At 37.4% G+C, this 18,818-nt stretch overlaps 2 protein-coding genes across 2 annotated transcripts; one reads left to right on the forward strand and one right to left on the reverse strand.

The window, feature by feature from the left end:
• Positions 1 to 593: 593 nt before the first annotated feature.
• Positions 594 to 4,638, reverse strand: eif4ebp2 (eukaryotic translation initiation factor 4E binding protein 2). The gene is made up of 3 exons (XM_017464259.3): positions 4,329 to 4,638; positions 3,135 to 3,311; positions 594 to 3,021 (listed from the first exon to the last, which is right to left on the reverse strand). The coding sequence occupies exons 1-3, from the start codon at positions 4,459 to 4,461 to the stop codon at positions 2,990 to 2,992; spliced, it is 342 nt and encodes a 113-aa protein (XP_017319748.1). The 5' UTR covers positions 4,462 to 4,638; the 3' UTR covers positions 594 to 2,989.
• Positions 4,639 to 6,204: 1,566 nt separating this feature from the next.
• Positions 6,205 to 18,529, forward strand: ppa1b (inorganic pyrophosphatase 1b). The gene is given in 11 exon segments (NM_001200704.1): positions 6,205 to 6,302; positions 7,606 to 7,670; positions 8,525 to 8,578; positions 8,750 to 8,869; positions 11,179 to 11,265; positions 11,395 to 11,521; positions 11,691 to 11,818; positions 12,921 to 13,006; positions 15,242 to 15,317; positions 16,921 to 16,960; positions 18,230 to 18,529. Coding segments are annotated over 11 exon segments (873 nt in total). The 5' UTR covers positions 6,205 to 6,241; the 3' UTR covers positions 18,259 to 18,529.
• The last annotated feature ends 289 nt before the right edge of the window (positions 18,530 to 18,818 follow it).

An 18,818-nucleotide genomic window follows, 5' to 3' on the forward strand; every position in this document is an offset into this window, starting at 1 on the left:
GATAAATTGCCATTTTAACCTTAGTACTTACCAATAGCAGGGTTCCTACTCCAATGCAAAATTCCATGATTTTTCCCTGACCAAAATCTTGAATTTCCATGACCTACTGTATGAAGAATGGTACAATGTATGTAACCCATTAAATCCGTAAGCTTAATTTCCTGGTTAGCAGGCATTCAGTGCAAAACTTAGTTTTCATTGCTTAAAAAGAACACATACTTCTCTCATGACTAGTCTTTATACCTCAAACAAAATGGTCCTAATAAAACTAAATATTTCTTTGATGCAAATAAAATCAATTCATTTACAAGGTACCATAAGCCATTTTAAGTACTTTTTTTTTTTTACCCATAACACAGTCACATTCAGCAAATGAGCACACTGTTTATTTAAAAAACAGAAACCAGATTATAACTATTGCTCAAATTTTAGCTAATACATTTGAAAAAGTTAAACAAAATTCCCTGACTTCAACCCCAAAATGATAAAACTCCTTGACTTTCCATGACTGGAATAGACTTTATTAAATTTCCATGACATTCCAGAAAGTCCATAACCCGTGGGAACCCTGAATAGATACAGAGAGCGACAAGTTTTGGGTTTTTTTTTTTTTTCCAAGGAACTTTTATTGATTTTGCTGTAATAGTGTCCACTGGCATTGGAATTTAATTTACAATCAAATTTACGTCAATTTTACAGGGTCTCTGTTACAGAACAAAAATGACTGACACTTTTTGTTTGCCTTTTGGTAAATTAATCTGGGAAGGCTCCTACAAATTGTAGGAATGTCTAATGGGCAATTTATGAATTTCAGTCTGAATTTTACGGCAAGTAAAAAATACACAAGGTTTCAGTTAAGGGGTTGAAAGACACTGGATTTGACAGCTCACAATACATTACGAGTGTACATTTAGCAAATACGCCACTGTCTGCTTTAACATACGTTTCATCTTGCCAATTGGTTGTTTAAATCTGAAATGCGAGTTAAATCTTTAAAAAAGAAAAAAAAAAAAAAAAAAAAAAGAGCCGTTAAATCCAATCAGTTACAATTTAAGTTGACCCAAATCAATTATCTTATTTCAACCAATATATTGCTGCAAGCCCAAACCTTTACCTCTAAAGCAGAGAAAAAGAATAACCAACATGTCTCCAAAAATATAAATGTATTCTGATAAACATCTTAATCCTAAACTCAGAAAAGGAAGAAAAAAAAGAAAAAAGTAGTATTAGAATTTTGGGGAAAAAGGAGCTAAACTTGTTTACGTCACAGCTGTGACACTTAGTAAAGTAAGGCATGGGTAAAGAGACTTATGTTACAAGACAAATTAATGATTTAAGCACATAAGGTGTAAAGCAGAGAATGAGTTGTATTCTCTTTTAAGTCACTTTTGAAAGACAATCACTTTGCTCTCCTGTGGAAAATCTCAAACCTTTTCCATTTCCCATGAGGAAGCAGGAAACAAAAATAAGAAACTTCACAGAAAATCAACATTTCTATAATGCTGACATCTGAGCTTAGGATAAGATATACAAGAGCTTAAACAAGATGCATAGAGGAGTATTGGAAATGTTTCATTCAAGCTTTTGATCCACCAATAAAAATAAAAATAATAATCAAATGTCAGGTCACTGCAACTATCCATCACCTCAAATGCTGCTACAACTTTCCTAACTGCATTATGAGTGATGCATAATAGCAGCACAAACTTCCTGACAACACTTCAGTGCTTTCCTACCTTTGATCTGAAGTTGCAGGTTTGTAAATATATTAGCAAATGGAAAGCAAAAGTAGACGTAACAACTGACATTATGATAAATACATATACTTCCCTGTTATTTCACCTGCATGAGCTAAAAGTGATATTGTACATGACATAAGTGCATACTGAGACCAGCTCTGGAATGGGGCTTATTTCTATTCATTACCGATTTATAAATCATATTTAACCATTCACTGGTCCAAAGCTGTGCATGTTGTCATTACCTTTGTCCAACAACTAATTTTGGGTCACTTGTACTACAGCATGTGTTGTTTATTAGACTCAGTGACCACTAAGCTGATGGTAATGCTTCAAGTATCATCAGGATTTACTCATAAATCAAAGGCAGGGGCAAATTATATTGCTAGCAGGTTCAATCTGAAAATTTAAACACAGTATCTCTAGCTGAAGACCAACTGGTCATCAATATTTTTAATGGATTTTTTTTCTCTTTGCATTAAATAAAGGGGAGAGGGGGGGGGCAGTTGTGGAAATTTGGCAGGATTCCAACTGCATTCTTACTTAAGGTCCATGGTTTAGGCATTTTATAAACCCCATGCTGAATCACATTTTAAAACAAAGCCCCCCCCCCCCCCCCCCCCCCCAAAAAAAAACCCCCAATGGATCCTGCTATGTATCAATGCCCAATTCAAAGGCTTGAAATGACAATGGTACTCTTTAAATCTGAACCAAAATGCATGACGCCAGTCAATGCTACTAGGCCTTTTATGGACATAAAAATAAAATATACTGAAAAGGTTGACACTGTTTAAAAATGATGAAACAACAAGGAGGTAACAGAAGGTGCACTAATGAGTAGATGTCTGGATGACAGACAACCACTGAGCATTTTGGATCATTTATCTTCCTGTGAAAGCAGCACTAAATTAACATGAAGAAATCTCTTGGTGGCTGTTTTGCAAGTGAATCTGTTTACATTAATTTTTACATTTGGGCACTTAAATACAGACATTTCCGTTGCTGGGTAGCCAAAGCCTGTACAACTGTTGGTAGACCTGAAACCTAACCAAACAAAATCAATCATTTGTTAACTTTCAGGGAGCCAGCAGCCCAGTGGGCCAACAGGAGTTGACTATCCCCATGATTATTTAGCAACCAACAGCTAGAGAGAGCTAAAGGAGAGGGCTCACAACAGTGTTTTCTACAAGCCAAGCCACTGGCACGTGGACGCCAGATTATTATTCGCTCATCACGTTGGTTCCTCTTCTTTAGATGTCCATCTCAAACTGAGCATCTTCACCTGAACCACAAAGTAAAGTCTCAACACAACATTTACAACAAGTAAAACAGCAGCACATCTAATTTATTAACAGCACTCATCAGTTTGTGGTTTAAGTGAATAAGAAGACAAACCTGTTCCTGGTTTGCCATCATGGTTATTGATGTTATTAGCTTCATTCCTCTTGTTCTCATTCAGGATGTTTTGGCTCGTCACTCCAGGGATGACGGGCAGGTGTGCTGGTGGAGTCTGGGCTATAGGGGAATTGCGCCGGTCTAACAGGAATTTACGGTCATAGATGATCCGGGTGCCTAAAATAAACAATAAGCAAATTATCAATAAAAACAAAACAAAAAAAAAACAAAATACCATTTTATTTTTTTTCTGCTTCTAAATATACTCAACAGTTGCACGTCAAGGTATACATAAATTACCCTGACAAAAAAAACAACAAACAAATAGAATTTGTAATGTTTTAATGGAAACTGAAATGGTCCCTGTGGGTCTCTGCTGGTAATTTATTGCCTTCTATTTGTGGCATGTCTAGCAGAAACCATTAAGGAACAGTAATGGTTAGATGATCGTTGGTAATGGTATTTGTAGTGGAAACCACTAACATTTCTGTGCCTGTTTTTTCTCTCCTTCCCAGCAGGGTAATTTCAAAGCAAATAAACCTTATTAAAACGTACAAATCACATAACTAGATAATGGAGATCTCCCCATCTATACATATACACACACACACACACACACCATATTAGTAGCAAACAAATATAAATATATATATTTTAAGTAATCATGTGTGCCTTGCTCAAATATTTGTACCTAATAATTAGCTAATAAAATGAAGTTGTATAGACTGCAGTGGATCTCTAAACATATTTCAGGCTATTTCTGGTAAACAAATTGTTTTTAACGGAAGTATAAAGCCAAACGTTCTACTGTTGTCGACGTTTAACACAGAATCTCTCTCATGATTGGACAAACTCAATCACTGCGCTGCAGAGTGACCAATCACACCATTTTATACAATAGCAGGGGCGGGGCGAGCCACCTGCCAGCATCCGAAATACCACAGTGTTGGACACAGAAGGCGCTGTAAAGAGTGCAGAAGTCATTCTTTTACACCCGAAATAGTGAGCCTACATAGGAAGTAGGGCGCCATTTGAAACCCAGCCCTTGTTTTTGTTTTGAACATGCTAGGTTTTCTAGCGAGGCGAGTAGGCCACAGGCTAAAGTCGAGCACAGCGAATGGAAGAATAAGTGACAACTATTTTGCATGTGAATTTTGGTCTAAGTAGCAAAAACCCGCTTTAAAATGCCATTACCGCCCGGGGTAGTTGAAAATAAAGTGCCTCCAGGAGTGGTGCAATAATCGTGAGGTAGCTGCGTTGAGTCGTCGATCAGCACCGTCCTGGTCGGAATGGCCCTGCTCTCGCTATGCTGACGACTGGACGACATTGCATTAGATTGGGTCGCTGAACGGTGGCGAGCTAAAGTTTTAATGCCGACGGAAAGTAGAACCCCGGGCCCTTTTCCTTCTTTTCTGTCTTTTTCTAAAGCTTTCTTGTCGTTTGACTCGACCTCCCAGCCTTCAGCACCGTCCCTCCCTCCGCCAGGCAGGAAGCAGAGCGCCTCCGCAGGATATAAGCGCAAAGCTAGAGCTGAACACGTGTCCACACGGGGCGCGTCTCACTTAGTGATGGGAAGTTCGGATCATTTTACTGACTCGGTTCTTTTTTTTCCTTTTTCTTAAACGAATCGTTTTTCGAGTCATTTAGTTCATTTCAGCAGAATATAATTAAAATGTTAGGTGTTACATGTTAGATTCCCCAACACATCTAGTACTTAGGCAAACGTTGATCACATTTGGAATAAAAATAAACTACAGACTAATGCAGCCAAGGCCGAATTATGAGAAACAGAAATGATTAATTAATAGTTTAGCATTAGGTCTTCAGGCAATGCAGTCTGTTAGTTCACCTCACCTCCCGATCTGAGTCGTTCTTTCTTCTGTAACGTCACATTTGTCACGTCTGTTCCCCGGAAACAGAAATGATTAGTTGGACCATGTTGCATGCATCAATTTCAAAATAAACATTTACCTTCAAAAAAAATTATGCAGTTGATTATGTAAAACATCAAATACCTTGTCTTTATGATTTTTTTCTTTAAATACAAGTCAGAGTACATTTACAAATCATTCCTCTTCTCAGCATTTTCCATACTGTCCCAACTTTATTGGAATTGGGGTTGTATTTTATAAGGATGATCTTCACTTCTCCAGTACAGTTCCAGAGACATGTAGAATCTGTGCCAAGACATGTTGAAGTTGTTCTTGCAGCTTGTGGTGCCCCAACACCTTACTAGGATGACGTGTTTTCCTTTAGGACAATGGTGGAACAACGGTTAAGGCTCTGGGTTACTAATCGGAAGGTTGGGGGCTCAAGCCTCAGTATTGCCAAGCTGATGCTGTTGGGCTCTTGAGCAAGGCCCTTAACCCTCCCTGCTCCAGGGGTGCTGTATTGTGGCTGACCCTGTGCTCTGACTGCAACTTCCTAACAAGTTGGTATATAAAGGTACATCTTATCTTATGCAAAAAAAAATTATTTCACTGTGTTGTAATGTATAAGTGACAAATAAAGACTTCTTAATTTGTCAACTATGTATAGCTAACGTTAGATGTTTGAAAAAAAAAAAGAAGGGTTTTTTAAAAAAAAAAAAAAAAGTCTGTAATTGTATGAAGGAACAATTACCTGGATGTCATCACTGTAAAATATCAGATTTTGGCAACTCAATATGTTAAAAGTGAGTTTGTATGAATCAGTCAATAATCTGATTTCTTTTAATAATATAATTCCCATTAAGAACCATTAAAACCATTACAAATTCTATGAGGGTTTCTATTTTTTTTTTTTTTTAATTATTATTATTATTATTTCTCAGCAGGGTCTGTTTCTGTTTGAGAATAGTTCTATGTGTGTACATTAGGTATAATAATAAAGAACAAGTGAAATTCACTCTGTCAATAGAAACTCATGTTGATTCTGATCTGAAATTAGTTGCCTACCAACTTGCAGCAGGGTTTCTGCTCGTGCACTAGCTAGGGCAAGTGAAGGAGGGCTTGATTTTCTCTGAGTCAAGCCTCTTCCCTTCTACACGCAGGCTTTTTATTGAGCTTCTGAGTCCCACGTCACCGAGGTGCATTATCGCTACACGCTTTCCAGTAGTAGCAGTAGCCATGAGCTTCTCAATCGAAGAAAGAGGAAAACCCAACACTCTGAGCTACAGGGTGTTTTACAGTGAGTGCCGTGGTTTCTTTGTCATCTATAAGAAACCTTGTATAGATGCTGCAGTCTTTTGAACGTAGAGAGATTTATAAAGCAAAGCAAGCTGCCTGTCTTGTAAGAGCAGAGGCTAGTTTCTCCTGAACTGTCATGGCAGACCTATAGCTGCGTTAGACCTGGTTCTTTCATATAAACATATACGTGGTACGTCAGCATTAAATGATGATGATGATGATGATGATAATAATAATAATAATAATAATAATAATAATAATAATAATAAAAAAAGATAAAGATCCCGTTAAGTGAAAATAGAAACAGTTTCGGGACAGATTTGTCCGAGAGATAGTGCAAGGATGTCAGTATCAGTGACTCTCCGGCTACTCTGGAAATGCTTGAGTAACTCTGTGTTTATAAAGCATCGCACTGCAGGGATTCGGTAATGTTACTGGGAACGTTTCATCCCAGTTTTTAAAAACTCTCTATCCTCCCCTTGGGTACTGAGCTTTCTAACAGTCACGATAATGTAAGAAGGCGGGTGGAGCACTGGACTGTATGTGCAACAGGACTGTGATAACGCAGTGTCTGTTCTGGCTCTAAGGCGTTATTCATGTTAGCCAGATGACTGCTACAGAACACTTCTTAAAATGTAACAAATACTGTAGATTTATATATATATATATATATATATATATATATATATATATATATATATATATATTATATACACATACATACGTACGTACGTGTCAACGAAAACGCCTTGAGAAAGTACCTCCAGCTCATTGTGAAAGTGAAAGTCAGTTTATCTATTTTTATCTGTCACATTGTTTTTCAAAGGAACTGGACCAAAGTTATTGTGTTTTTGTCAGCTTAATTTCTAGTGTTACTATCCAGCATATATCTATAATCCAGTAAGTATCTCTAGTGTACTTCAGTAATATATGTCCTTGTTGGAAAACAAACAATAGAAACCATCACAGAAATTCTAATGGTTGCCACTACAAATACCATTACAAACCATCAGCAAACCATTGCCATTATTGTCCTTAATGGTATCCACTAGACATAGCATGCCGCCAATAGAAGGCAACAAATTATGTTGTTGTTGTTGTTGTTTTCAGCAGGGATCTTAAAATATATTCAAACCCCCATTGGTTAATTCCTTGTGTGACATTTAACAAATACCCTGCACTATGTTGTATACAATTATTCAGTTTATTGGAGCATTAATACTGTGACTCATTGGAGGAGAATGTACTGTAAACCTATCATTCTATGTCAGTGTGTGAGATATGTGTATCTCTCTTCTAAACAGAGAACCAAGATGGAAAATACATTTCACCGTTCCATGACATCCCTATCTACGCAGATGAAGCCCAGGTATTGTATTCATGTAACTTGGATGTTTCTCTTCAGAGTTACTGAGAATTGTGTAGCTTAACTTCTTGGGTATAATTACAGAAGATAGTTTTTCTCCTCATGAGACCTCTTGGGTAATCCCATGTTATTTCTCAACTTTGAAATATTTTGAGCTATTGTTGCAAGAAGTGCAGAAATTTGAACCTTTTAGCACAGTTTGAAATAGTTACACTGGACAACTTGTCATCTCATCGTTTGACACTTGTTCAATTCCACAAGCTATGTGTTAGGATTAGAGAATCTTCAGGTTACTTTACTCAAGTAGAAAGAAAGTGAAAGTACACAAGAAAGACTGTGCCATCGCCCTGTTACACACTTCCTGCACCGAGCTTGGGAGAGTTTTCTAAATGACTCGCAGACGCACAAATTTCAAATGGCTAGATCTCTGCTTTACTTAGAGAAAAGCAGAGTGTATATATCATGCTTGACATACAAGAGACAATGGGTTAACTATTGATTGGCTAGGTGGAAGGGCATATTTGCATACAACAGGAAGCAAGACAGGAAAAACTCTTTGGTTTTCAAGAAGTCATAGGAATACAAGCAAATGTTAAATGTTCTTCAGGAAGATGTGTGAATGCGTGCAAATGGTATTTGAGGAGATGAATCAATACACAAACGGTGAGGAGCTTTATCTGCCTATACCTGGTTGGGAAGAGTACCCCCCCCCCAAACTCTGTTCCCTTGTTTTCACAATAAACATATCATATGACTAGTATAAACAGATGTTTATACTAGTCATAAACATGTCAGGATTAAAATACAGCTATCACTATATGAGCAGAAATCACATTCAAAAATTATTTATTCCACAGAACATTTTCCACATGGTTGTGGAGGTACCCCGATGGACAAATGCAAAAATGGAGGTATGACTAATAGAATAAATGAATACAATTTTGTTGCCCTTCTATAACCAATGCAATTGTACGTGAAGTCTTGTGACATTGCCTCGTGCACTACTAATTCCTAGTATATAATTATGGAAACAGTGTCCTAACTATGAATGATTCCGTGCCAACAAGTGCTTTTATTCTCAGATTGCCACAAAGGACCCACTTAATCCAATAAAGCAGGATGTGAAAAAGGGGAATTTGCGTTATGTGGCCAATGTTTTCCCATATAAAGGATACATCTGGAACTATGGTGCAATTCCTCAGGTAAGGCAGATGTAACTGATGCACTTTTCTGACCACTTTGCTAAAAGTGTATTATATCGTGCGTAAGGATGGGCGATATAGTATGACTATCTTAGACGGTAAATGATTAAAATGATTTGTTTTTACAGGAAGATTGTGCATTTTATCAGTTGCTGACATTGCTCAGACATGGCAGCTCAAGTGATTTTATGAACCAGCGTTGCTTTATTTGTTAGTCTAGCTTGCGTTCTCCCTGACAGACACAGAAACAGTAATAACCAAGAGGCAGTTCCACAGCTTATTTGTCATAATGTTACATGGAAACACAGCAGCATGGCTGAAAACATGCATTTGTTTACCCACTAAGAAAGCTTCCCAATGAGTGCTGAAAGCCATGTCGCAGGATGTAGTGAACAGCACTGCATCCAGAAACAGCAAAAAGTAAGCAAATTCTTCTGAAAATGTGCTACTTTTGAGAAAACAATTAAGCGCTTGAACGACGTTACTGATGCCGTGACATTGTATCAGGACGAGGCTGTAATACTTGTCAAAAACAGGGTTTTAAGGAACTTCTAAAAATAGTTTATCCTCATTATGACTTACTGAGTCTCATGTTTTTCTGACCGTGCCATTCCTCAGCTGTACACAGCATGCTGAGAAGTGCAATCAAAATCAAAACAATGAAGCACCAATTAGCTTATTTAAAAAATGTTAAGTAAAAATGTAAAACAAACCCTGCCAATGTATTTAGTATTTAAAAATGCACTTTGGCATTGGTGATGTACATTTTTTAAATATGCTGTCTATACCTGATCAAAGTTTAAAACCTTTTTGAAAAGGTACTTTGGCCTAAGTGGACGCTGTTATTCATTTTCTTTGAGATTATACACTGCCTGGCCAAAAAAGGTTGCTGTTTGGATTTAAATAAGCAAATAATTAAGAGCCTATGACTGGATCATTATTGCACTCAGTAATTGTTGTACCCATCATGCAGCAATTCTTTTAACCCTAACTGATGCAGTGTGTAGCTTTGCATTTAAAAAAACAAAAACAAAAAAACAAACAAACCAAAAAACCACATCCTGTGGTTTAAAAGATGTTACTGTGTTCCAGAAGGGGAAATAAGTGCCCTGCATCAAGCAAAGAAACAACTAAGGAGATTACTGAAATCCCTGGAATTGGATTTAAAAACTGTCCAACGCATTATTAAAACCTGTAAGGAGAGTGGTGAACTGTCACCTGGAAGAAATGTCAGAAAAATGAATGTTGAAAATCTTGAATGATCGTGATTTGAGATCTTTCAAAAGATTGGTGAAGTCAAATCGTAAAAAATTGACAGTGAACTCATGGCTATGTTTAATAGTGAATGTAACAGCATTTCCACTTCCACAATGTGACGAGAACTTACAGGATTGGGACTAAATTGCTGTGTGGTCTATTCAGTGCAAGGCTAATCCGATAGAAACGTCTTCAGTTATGCTAGGGAGCATAAAGATTGGACTGAGAAGCAGTGGAAAAAGGTCATGGTCTGATGAGTCCAGAATTACCCTATTCCAAAGCGATGTGTGCATCAGGTAAGAAGGGAAGCACATGAAGCGATGTACCCATCATGCATAGTGCCTGCTGTGGCTCAGGTGGTAGAGCGGGTTGTCCACTAACTGTAGGGTTGGCGGTTTGATTCCTAGTCCACATGACTCCACATGCCAAATTGTCCTTGGGCAAGACACTGAAACCCCAAGTTTATAAACCCAAGTTCAAGCTAGTGCCTTGCATGGCAGCTCTGCTACCATGTGCGAGTGTGGGTAAATGAGAAACAGTGTAAAGCTTTGTAGAACCGCTAAGGTTAAAAAAAGCATTATATAAGTGCAGACCATTTACCATTAATATACAGATCTCTGGAAACTGGGGTTGCTTTAATTGGTCGGGTCTAGTCAGCTGAGTCACTGAATGCACTGAATGACCAGGTTATCCTATTATTTGTTCCCCCCCATCCCTGATGGCACAGGCATATTCCAGGATGATATCGCCAAGATTCATCAGGCTCAAATTGTGAAAGAGCATGAGGAATCATTTTCACACATGAATTGGCCAACATGACCTTAACCCAATTGAAAGTCTTTGGCATGTGCTAGAGGAGACTTGACTCTCCCATCTCTAATACGAGATTTCGGCCAAAAATTAATGCAACCCTGGATAGAAATAAATGTTGTTGCATTGCACAGGGTTCATACAGGGTTATTCACATTTAGCATTGAAACAAACAGTGGTTCACCTAGTTTTTCTGAACCTACTTGGTGTATGACTCCAATAATTTTTCCCCCTTCTGACAGACATGGGAAGACCCTGCCCACAAAGACTGTGATACTGAATGCTGTGGTGACAATGACCCAATTGATGTCTGTGAAATTGGCAGCAGAGTATGTATTATTTTGTCTGTTAATTTTAATAGTATGTAGTTCAGTTTATACTTTGTGTCTCGATGTTTCTTGTGTAGGCCTCTGTTATATAAATAACTGAACGTTTTTATTTTTTTTAATTTTATTTAGGTATGCACACGAGGAGAAGTTATCAAAGTGAAAGTCCTGGGTGTACTGGCTATGATTGATGAAGGCGAAACTGACTGGAAAGTTATTGCAATCAATGTTGATGACCCAGAAGCAAAAGACTTGAATGGTGACTGATTTTTAATGTCCTTAAAGTTAAAAACTTTAACTTTTTTTTTTTTATATATATAGGCATAAATGCTCATAAATTAAACACTTTTATTCTTGTGTCTTTCTTTGACATGGCAATGTTTATTAGAATGGTATTGTTCTCATTTGCTCGGTAATGTTAATTTCAGATATTACTGATGTTCAGCGACTCAAGCCAGGCTACCTTGAAGCTACTGTGGATTGGTTTAGACGATACAAAGTACCAGACGGAAAGCCTGAAAACAAGTTTGCTTTCAACGAAGAGTTTAAAGACAAGGTGCCTTCATGTTTTGTTCTCTACTGTTCAGGTCAATACAAAAAGGACAAAAAATACACACCCAGTAATGCTAAAAGGAATTCTAGAATGAGGCACAAACTACAGTATGTGGACACCTGACTATGTCACCCGTATGTGCTTTTTGAACATAAGCATGCAAAGACATTCTAGACAATTGTGTGCTTCCAACTTTGTGGCACAGTTTGGGGAAGGCCCACATATGGGGGCCATGGTCATGCATCCACATGCTTTTGTCCATGTAATGGATTTATTTGGCATTATAACTAGCCAGTACTATAGGCAATTGATGACCATGTCCCATGTATTTGCAACTAAATAAAAAAGAAACCGGATCAACAAATTAGACGAATACAGGTTTTTAGTAGTTCTATATTAATGTATAATTTAAATTTAACATACCCAGCTGACCAGTGAATCCACAGGGGTGAACAAATCTCAGATTTCATGTCCAGGTTATTAGATTTGTATTTGTTGTTTTATTTATTATTTATCAATTTAAAAAAAAAATGATAAAGAAGAAAAACCCTACTATCTTACTGTTTACAGACTTTTTCAAAACTTCTAATTTTTTTAACATGGTATACATGTTTAAACTTAATACACTTTACAGTGGTGCATCACAGTAGCATGTGCAACTTGTTACAAATCCCACCAATTGCTGCTTTCCGGATGTCGGCTGAGGTCTGATCTGACGGACAGTAGAATGATTTTTACTAGACAGATTAATTAATGTGCACAGACAGTCACATTTTAGTATCAGGAACATGCAGATATGTCGCAACAAACGCATACAGTACAAAGCCATCTCCTGTTATAAGTAATAGTCTTTGTGGTTAAATGTATTTTGTGAAATGCTGGCCAATGTCTTTTTGTCAAGGCTGCAAATACAGTGTGCTACTTGGATACCTTTTTATGATCATAGCTTCTTTGTTTCCTTTAGTATATATTAATGCACATAATAGCTGACAATACTGTCCACCCCTGACCTAATAAGTGATTTTGAAAACAAATCCAGAACAAGCTGTTAATTTTTTTTGTGTGTGGTTTTTTTTTTTTTTTTTTTTTTTTTTACAAAATACAGGACTTTGCCATTAAGACAATCAAAAGCACACATGACTTCTGGAAGGCACTTATTTCACAACCGGCCAGTTCAGGAGGTCTGAGCTGGTAAGAACTTTTTCACTTCATTGTCATGAATTTCTGTGTAATGTTCAAATAATGAGAGGAAATTGTGCTCATTTGTTTTCTGAGGCAAATCACTAACTCCCCATATCAGTATTATATTGTATTATACAACACTTGGTTCTAGTCCACTAATTTGATTTGTCGAATGGCATTTCAAGAGTGTCTACATTTCCTATAACACTGGTGGGACTCTGTTTCACTCTGTGTCACTTCGCTCGTCTGTGTAATATTCCCCTTCCTATTTCAAAGCCGTTACTACAGTAGTGTTAGTGACCTCATCAGCAGACATGGCCAATGATACTTTTCAGGAATATAACTTTTGGCTTGAAATATGAAGGCTCTCAGATGAAGATGAAAAAGAAGGGATGTCAATTTTACCTCAAGCACCTTCAGTGGGATTGTATAAATCAATGTGAGCTAGCTATGTGGCTTCATGGGGATCTATTTTCTTCCGCTAGTGGAGTAAAAATAAAGAGAACAGCCATATTGAGTCCAAAATGTCACTTACTCGATATTAACTTTGTGTGTATATAGAACTGTTGTATAAAAGCAATATTGCACAAGCAGGAGTGCCATTATACTGAACATCAGCACGGCTGTGATTTACAGAGCCCTGTAGGAGGGAGGGAGATAGATAGGTGGATAGAATCTCGTGTGTGTGTGTGTGTGTGTGTGTGTGTGTGTGTGTGTGTGTGTGTGTGTGTAAAATGTACAAGGTACAATGTAAAGTAGTGAGTGTACGTCTTGTATAACAGTGTAAATTTGCTGTCCCCTCAAAATAACTCAACACACAGCAATTAACGTCTAAACTGCTGGCAACAAAAGTGAGTACACCCCTAAGTGAAAATGTCCTAATTGGGCCCAAAGTGTCAATATTTTGTGTGGCCACCATTATTTTCCAGCACTGCCTTAACCCTCTTGGGCATGGAGTTCACCGGAGCTTCACAGGTTGCCACTGGAGTCCTCTTCCACTCCTCCATGACGACATCACGAAGCTGGTGGATGTTAGAGACCTTGTGCTCCTCTACCTTCTCATTGAGGATGCCCCACAGATGCTCAATAGGGTTTAGGTCTGGAGACATGCTTGGCCAATCCATCACCTTCACCCTCAGCTTCTTTAGCAAGGCAGTGGTCGTCTTGGAGGTGTGTTTGGGGTCGTTATCATGCTGGAATACTGCATACTGATCATGCTCTGCTTCAGTATGTCACAGTACATGTTGGCATTTATGGTTCTCTCAATGAACTGTAGCTCCCCAGTGCCGACAGCACTCATGCAGCCCCAGACCATGACACTCCCACCACCATGCTTGACTGTAGGCAAGACACACTTGTCTTTGTACTCCTCACCTGGTTTCCGCCACACACGCTTGACACCATCTGAACCAAATAAGTTTATCTTGGTCTCATCAGACCACAGGACATGGTTCCGGTAATCCATGTCCTTAGTCTGCTTGTCTTCAGCAAACTGTTTGCGGGATTTCTTGTGCATCATCTTTAGAAGAGGCTTCCTTCTGGGAACGACAGCCATGCAGACCAGTTTTGTGCATTGTGCAGCGTATGGTCTGAGCGCTGGCAGGCTGACAAGCTGAGAGCGATGACATCAAATTTAACACACCTGCTCCCCATTCACACCTGAGACCTTGTAACACTAACAAGTCACATGGCACCGGGCAGGGAAAATGGCTAATTGGGCCCAATTTGGACATTTTCACTTAGGGGTGTACTCACTTTTGTTGCCAGCAGTTTAGACATTAATGGCTGTGTGTTGAGTTATTTTGAGGGGACAGCAAATTTACACTGTTATACAAGCTGTACACTCACTACTTTACATTGTAGCAAAGTGTTGTCACATGAAAAGATATAATCAAATATTTACAAAAATGTGAGGGGTGTACTCACTTTTGTGTGTGTGTGAGAGAGATTATATTTATATATATATATATATATATATATATATATATATATATATATATTACACACATACATACTAACATAACATAATGAAAGTACAGACTACAAAGCCCAGATCTGGACCATTTTAGACACAGGAACTTTCTGAACAAGGCTTTCCATAAAGCAATATCAAGATCTGTAACAGAATGATGTAGCCTAGAAATCAGAAAAGGAACAGACGGATAAAAATTGTCATGCATTATTGTCCCGTCCTTGTCTTATGCTAAACTTACCCTAAAGTGATCTTTGTGCTCTGCTGTACAGTAAAAACACTTGTGTGTCGGAGGCAGGCAATCCATTCTGCTTCTCGCTGGAGGATGCAAAGGCAGTTGTTGATGGCGTAAGAACTTTTTCCCCTCTTTTGCTTATATGAAATGTATTCTTATGTGGTTATTTTGCAGTAGATAAATATATTCTTGCCATTCACTACTATCATAGGACTTTGAAATGTGTTTACATTTTTTATTGGTGTTTATTTATTTAATAATTGCAAATGTTGTTGTTTCCTGCTGACCTACATTTCATATCAACACCATATCAAACAGATATATATATATATATATATATATATATATATATATATATATATATATATATATATCTCTTTATTCTATCTATCTATCTCTAGACATGTGAAACAGAAAGGGGAATTTAAAATGACAATTAAAAAAAAAAAAAGATTAAAAGAAAAGATCAGTAGCTTTCCATCAATGTAATGAGAATAATCCAAGCAACATCAAAATGACTTTTTACTGTGTTTAATGTAATTACAGTTTTTTGCAAAAACCTTTGATGTAATTTTGCTTTACTAGGGGGGAAAAAAATGATTGCCATATAAAGCCATTAAGGCATTTGTGTACATTGCGGATGTCTGGTGTTTTCTTTTGATCCACTTCCCTGATTTTCCTCTTTACTTACTGATGAGAGTGACAAAAACAGTACTGACACGATCTACAGGCGATTGGTTAATGTTGACCAGTTTGTTATTCTTCTGTCTTAAGCCGGGTGCACACTGACTTTTTTTTTTTTTTTTTTTTTTTTTTAAATAGTCCTTTGCGACTGTTGCTTGTCAGACTGTATGAACTTGATCCCGTTGTAAGCCATGTCACACTGTAGGATCTTAGTTATCATTAATGTCAGACTGTACGACAGTCAAAATGTGGAAAACGGACGCATGCAAGAAGATTGCTAGGGAGTAGGAGCAGCCACACTACAGGACTGTGCCTCAAAACTTCTGACCCGGCCAGAATTTAATCGGAGGGAAAATCTGATCGCAACGGCCATTAATCGGCTGTCGGGGAACACGTCAAACTAGTGATCAAAGACTATAAAATTTGGCCTAGGATTATAGGAATCTTTTAGAATTCTCAATTTCTCAGATGACCAAATCGTGGCCAAAATCGTATAGTGTGAACCTGGCTTTAGCTGATCTACACAGTCATTTAAAGGCAGTGTAGAAATTAAACCGTTAAACAACATTGGCAAACATTTCAAAATGCTAAAGCATTGGCATAAAATCCCCAAGATGGGGACCTGCCCATTATTTTTGTAGCTGTACTTACTATAGACTGAAGTATGGTTGCTTGCATAAAGCTACAGGGTATGACCTTTTTAAGTAATTGAAGAAGTAGTATTAAGAGATGTCTGCTGGACTAGTTCACATTGAAAGCTTAATTTTGTCATTTATTGTTTGCCTAATAAACTACAACACATTTATGCATCTACTTTTATAGTGAGCTGTTTATTCATGATTGTGAACCTGATCTATTTCACTTTCACTTTGAATAGTGGTAGTAAGGAATGTATTATAGTAATGTAGATATTTATTATGTGCTGCACATTGTCAATGATTTGGACTTTGCTAGACTAGAACATTTCAAAACAGGATTTATTGCCTTTTTTATATATATAAATATTTTAAATATTGTTTCTTCTCATTTCAGACTTGTCCCTGTGGTGATGCAGAATCCATTCCAGACTCAGGTATGTGGGTCTCTTTCTTTTTAGTCATTTATTAAACACAAACATTTTCTGTATCCAGTTACAAAAACTTTTTTTTTTTTTTTTTTTTTTTTTTTAAATAGTAGCTTTGCATTTCCTCCCAATATATTTCAATTACCAAATAATTGTGACGAGTGTCTAGAATTTGCATCGTTTATTTATACAACCCCAATTCTGAAAAAGTTGGGACAGTATGGAAAATGCAAAAAAGAGTCATTTGAAAAATTCACCCTGTACTATATTGAAAACATATATTATTAACATGCTGTTTTGTCCAAAAATTATTTGAAAAAATACACAAAACACAATTCCACTGTACTACTGTCCATCTCAAATGAGACTGAGCCCAGAGAAGTCGGCGGCACTTCTGGACTGTGTTGATGTATGGCTCCTGCTTTGCATAGTAAAGCCTTAACTTGCATCTGTGGACTGACAAAGGTTTACCAAAGTATTCCCAAGCCCATGTCAGGATATCCATTACAGACTCATGGCGGTTTTTAAGACAGGGACGTCTGAGGGATCGGAGATCACGCACATTCAGAAGTGGTTTTCAGCCTTGCCCTTTACGCTCCGAGATTTAACAGGATTCCTTGAATCTTTTAATTATATTGTGCACTGTAGAAGGTGAAATGCTCAAAATCCTACCGATCTGACTTTGGGCAATGTTGTTCTCATAGTGTTGGATTATTCGCTGACGTATGTGTTGGCAGATTGGCGAGCCTCGACCCATCCTTGCTCTTGAAGGACTAGGCCTTTTTTGGAGACTCCTTATATACTATGATTAGACAACTGACTCACCTGTTTCACATCACTTTATTTAAACTTGTCGCATTGCTATTGGTCCTAAATTGTTCTGTCCCAACTATTTTAGAACGTGTCGCATGCAATTTCTAAATAAACGTTTATCTTCAATAAAACTATGCATTTGATTAGGTAAAACATCACATACCTTGTCTTTTATGTTTTTTGTTTCAATACAAGTCAAAGTAAATTTACAAGTCACTTCTTTGTTTTCATTAGCATTTTCCACACTGTCCCAATTTTTTCAGAATTGGGGTTGTAAGATAGTGAAGCAAAGTAGGACAAACCGTCCTGGTTTCAAAATTCAAATATTCAGGAGGTGTTTTATTGATTTTTTTTTTTTTTTTTTTTTTTTTAAACTGAAGAGCAAATGTCATGTTTTAAATGCAACATTTAATGGTCTGTTTAAAATAAATAAAGAAATAACATTGTTATTCCCTTCTTTTTCAGTTGACAAATGGTTTTATTATCAGAAGTGACAAGAAAAGGCCCAATCTTCATGGACCAGTCTGATTTAATCCAATTGGAGTATGTACGCATAGACAGAAATGAATAATTTAACATGTATGGAAGCTTACAATTAGAGTAGTAGGGAAAAGTTAACACATCTTGCTAAATAGATATATTTTTCAGTTCATTGTGTAAGTATGCTATGGGATTGCATACAGTTTATGATTCTTATGGAAAGTAAGCAGTCTGGTCAAACTCAGGTACTGGAAGGTTGTTGAATCAATAAAGTTTTTCCCCACTTCTTCCTGTCATTGTGTCATCTGTGTTTCTGCTTTACAAATGTACTACATGGAGTTTGTGATACTGCATGCTACATCGTGCTGCTTCTCAGGATTAATGCTGGTGGCAGGTTGGCTCACACACCAGGGGCAAGAACTTTTACAATGGGCGCGTGAACAGGTTAAAACTAATGACTTTATTGTGGTGGGGTAAAATATTAATCCACAACATTTGGTCAGTGGTTCCAAGGAATAGTTCGCTTCCATGTTAGTTAGGTAAACCTGCTTGTTTCTGTTGTTGTTAATATACA

This window comes from Ictalurus punctatus, chromosome 3, assembly GCF_001660625.3.
Source record: "Ictalurus punctatus breed USDA103 chromosome 3, Coco_2.0, whole genome shotgun sequence".
Classification (NCBI taxonomy): Eukaryota; Metazoa; Chordata; class Actinopteri; order Siluriformes; family Ictaluridae; genus Ictalurus; species Ictalurus punctatus.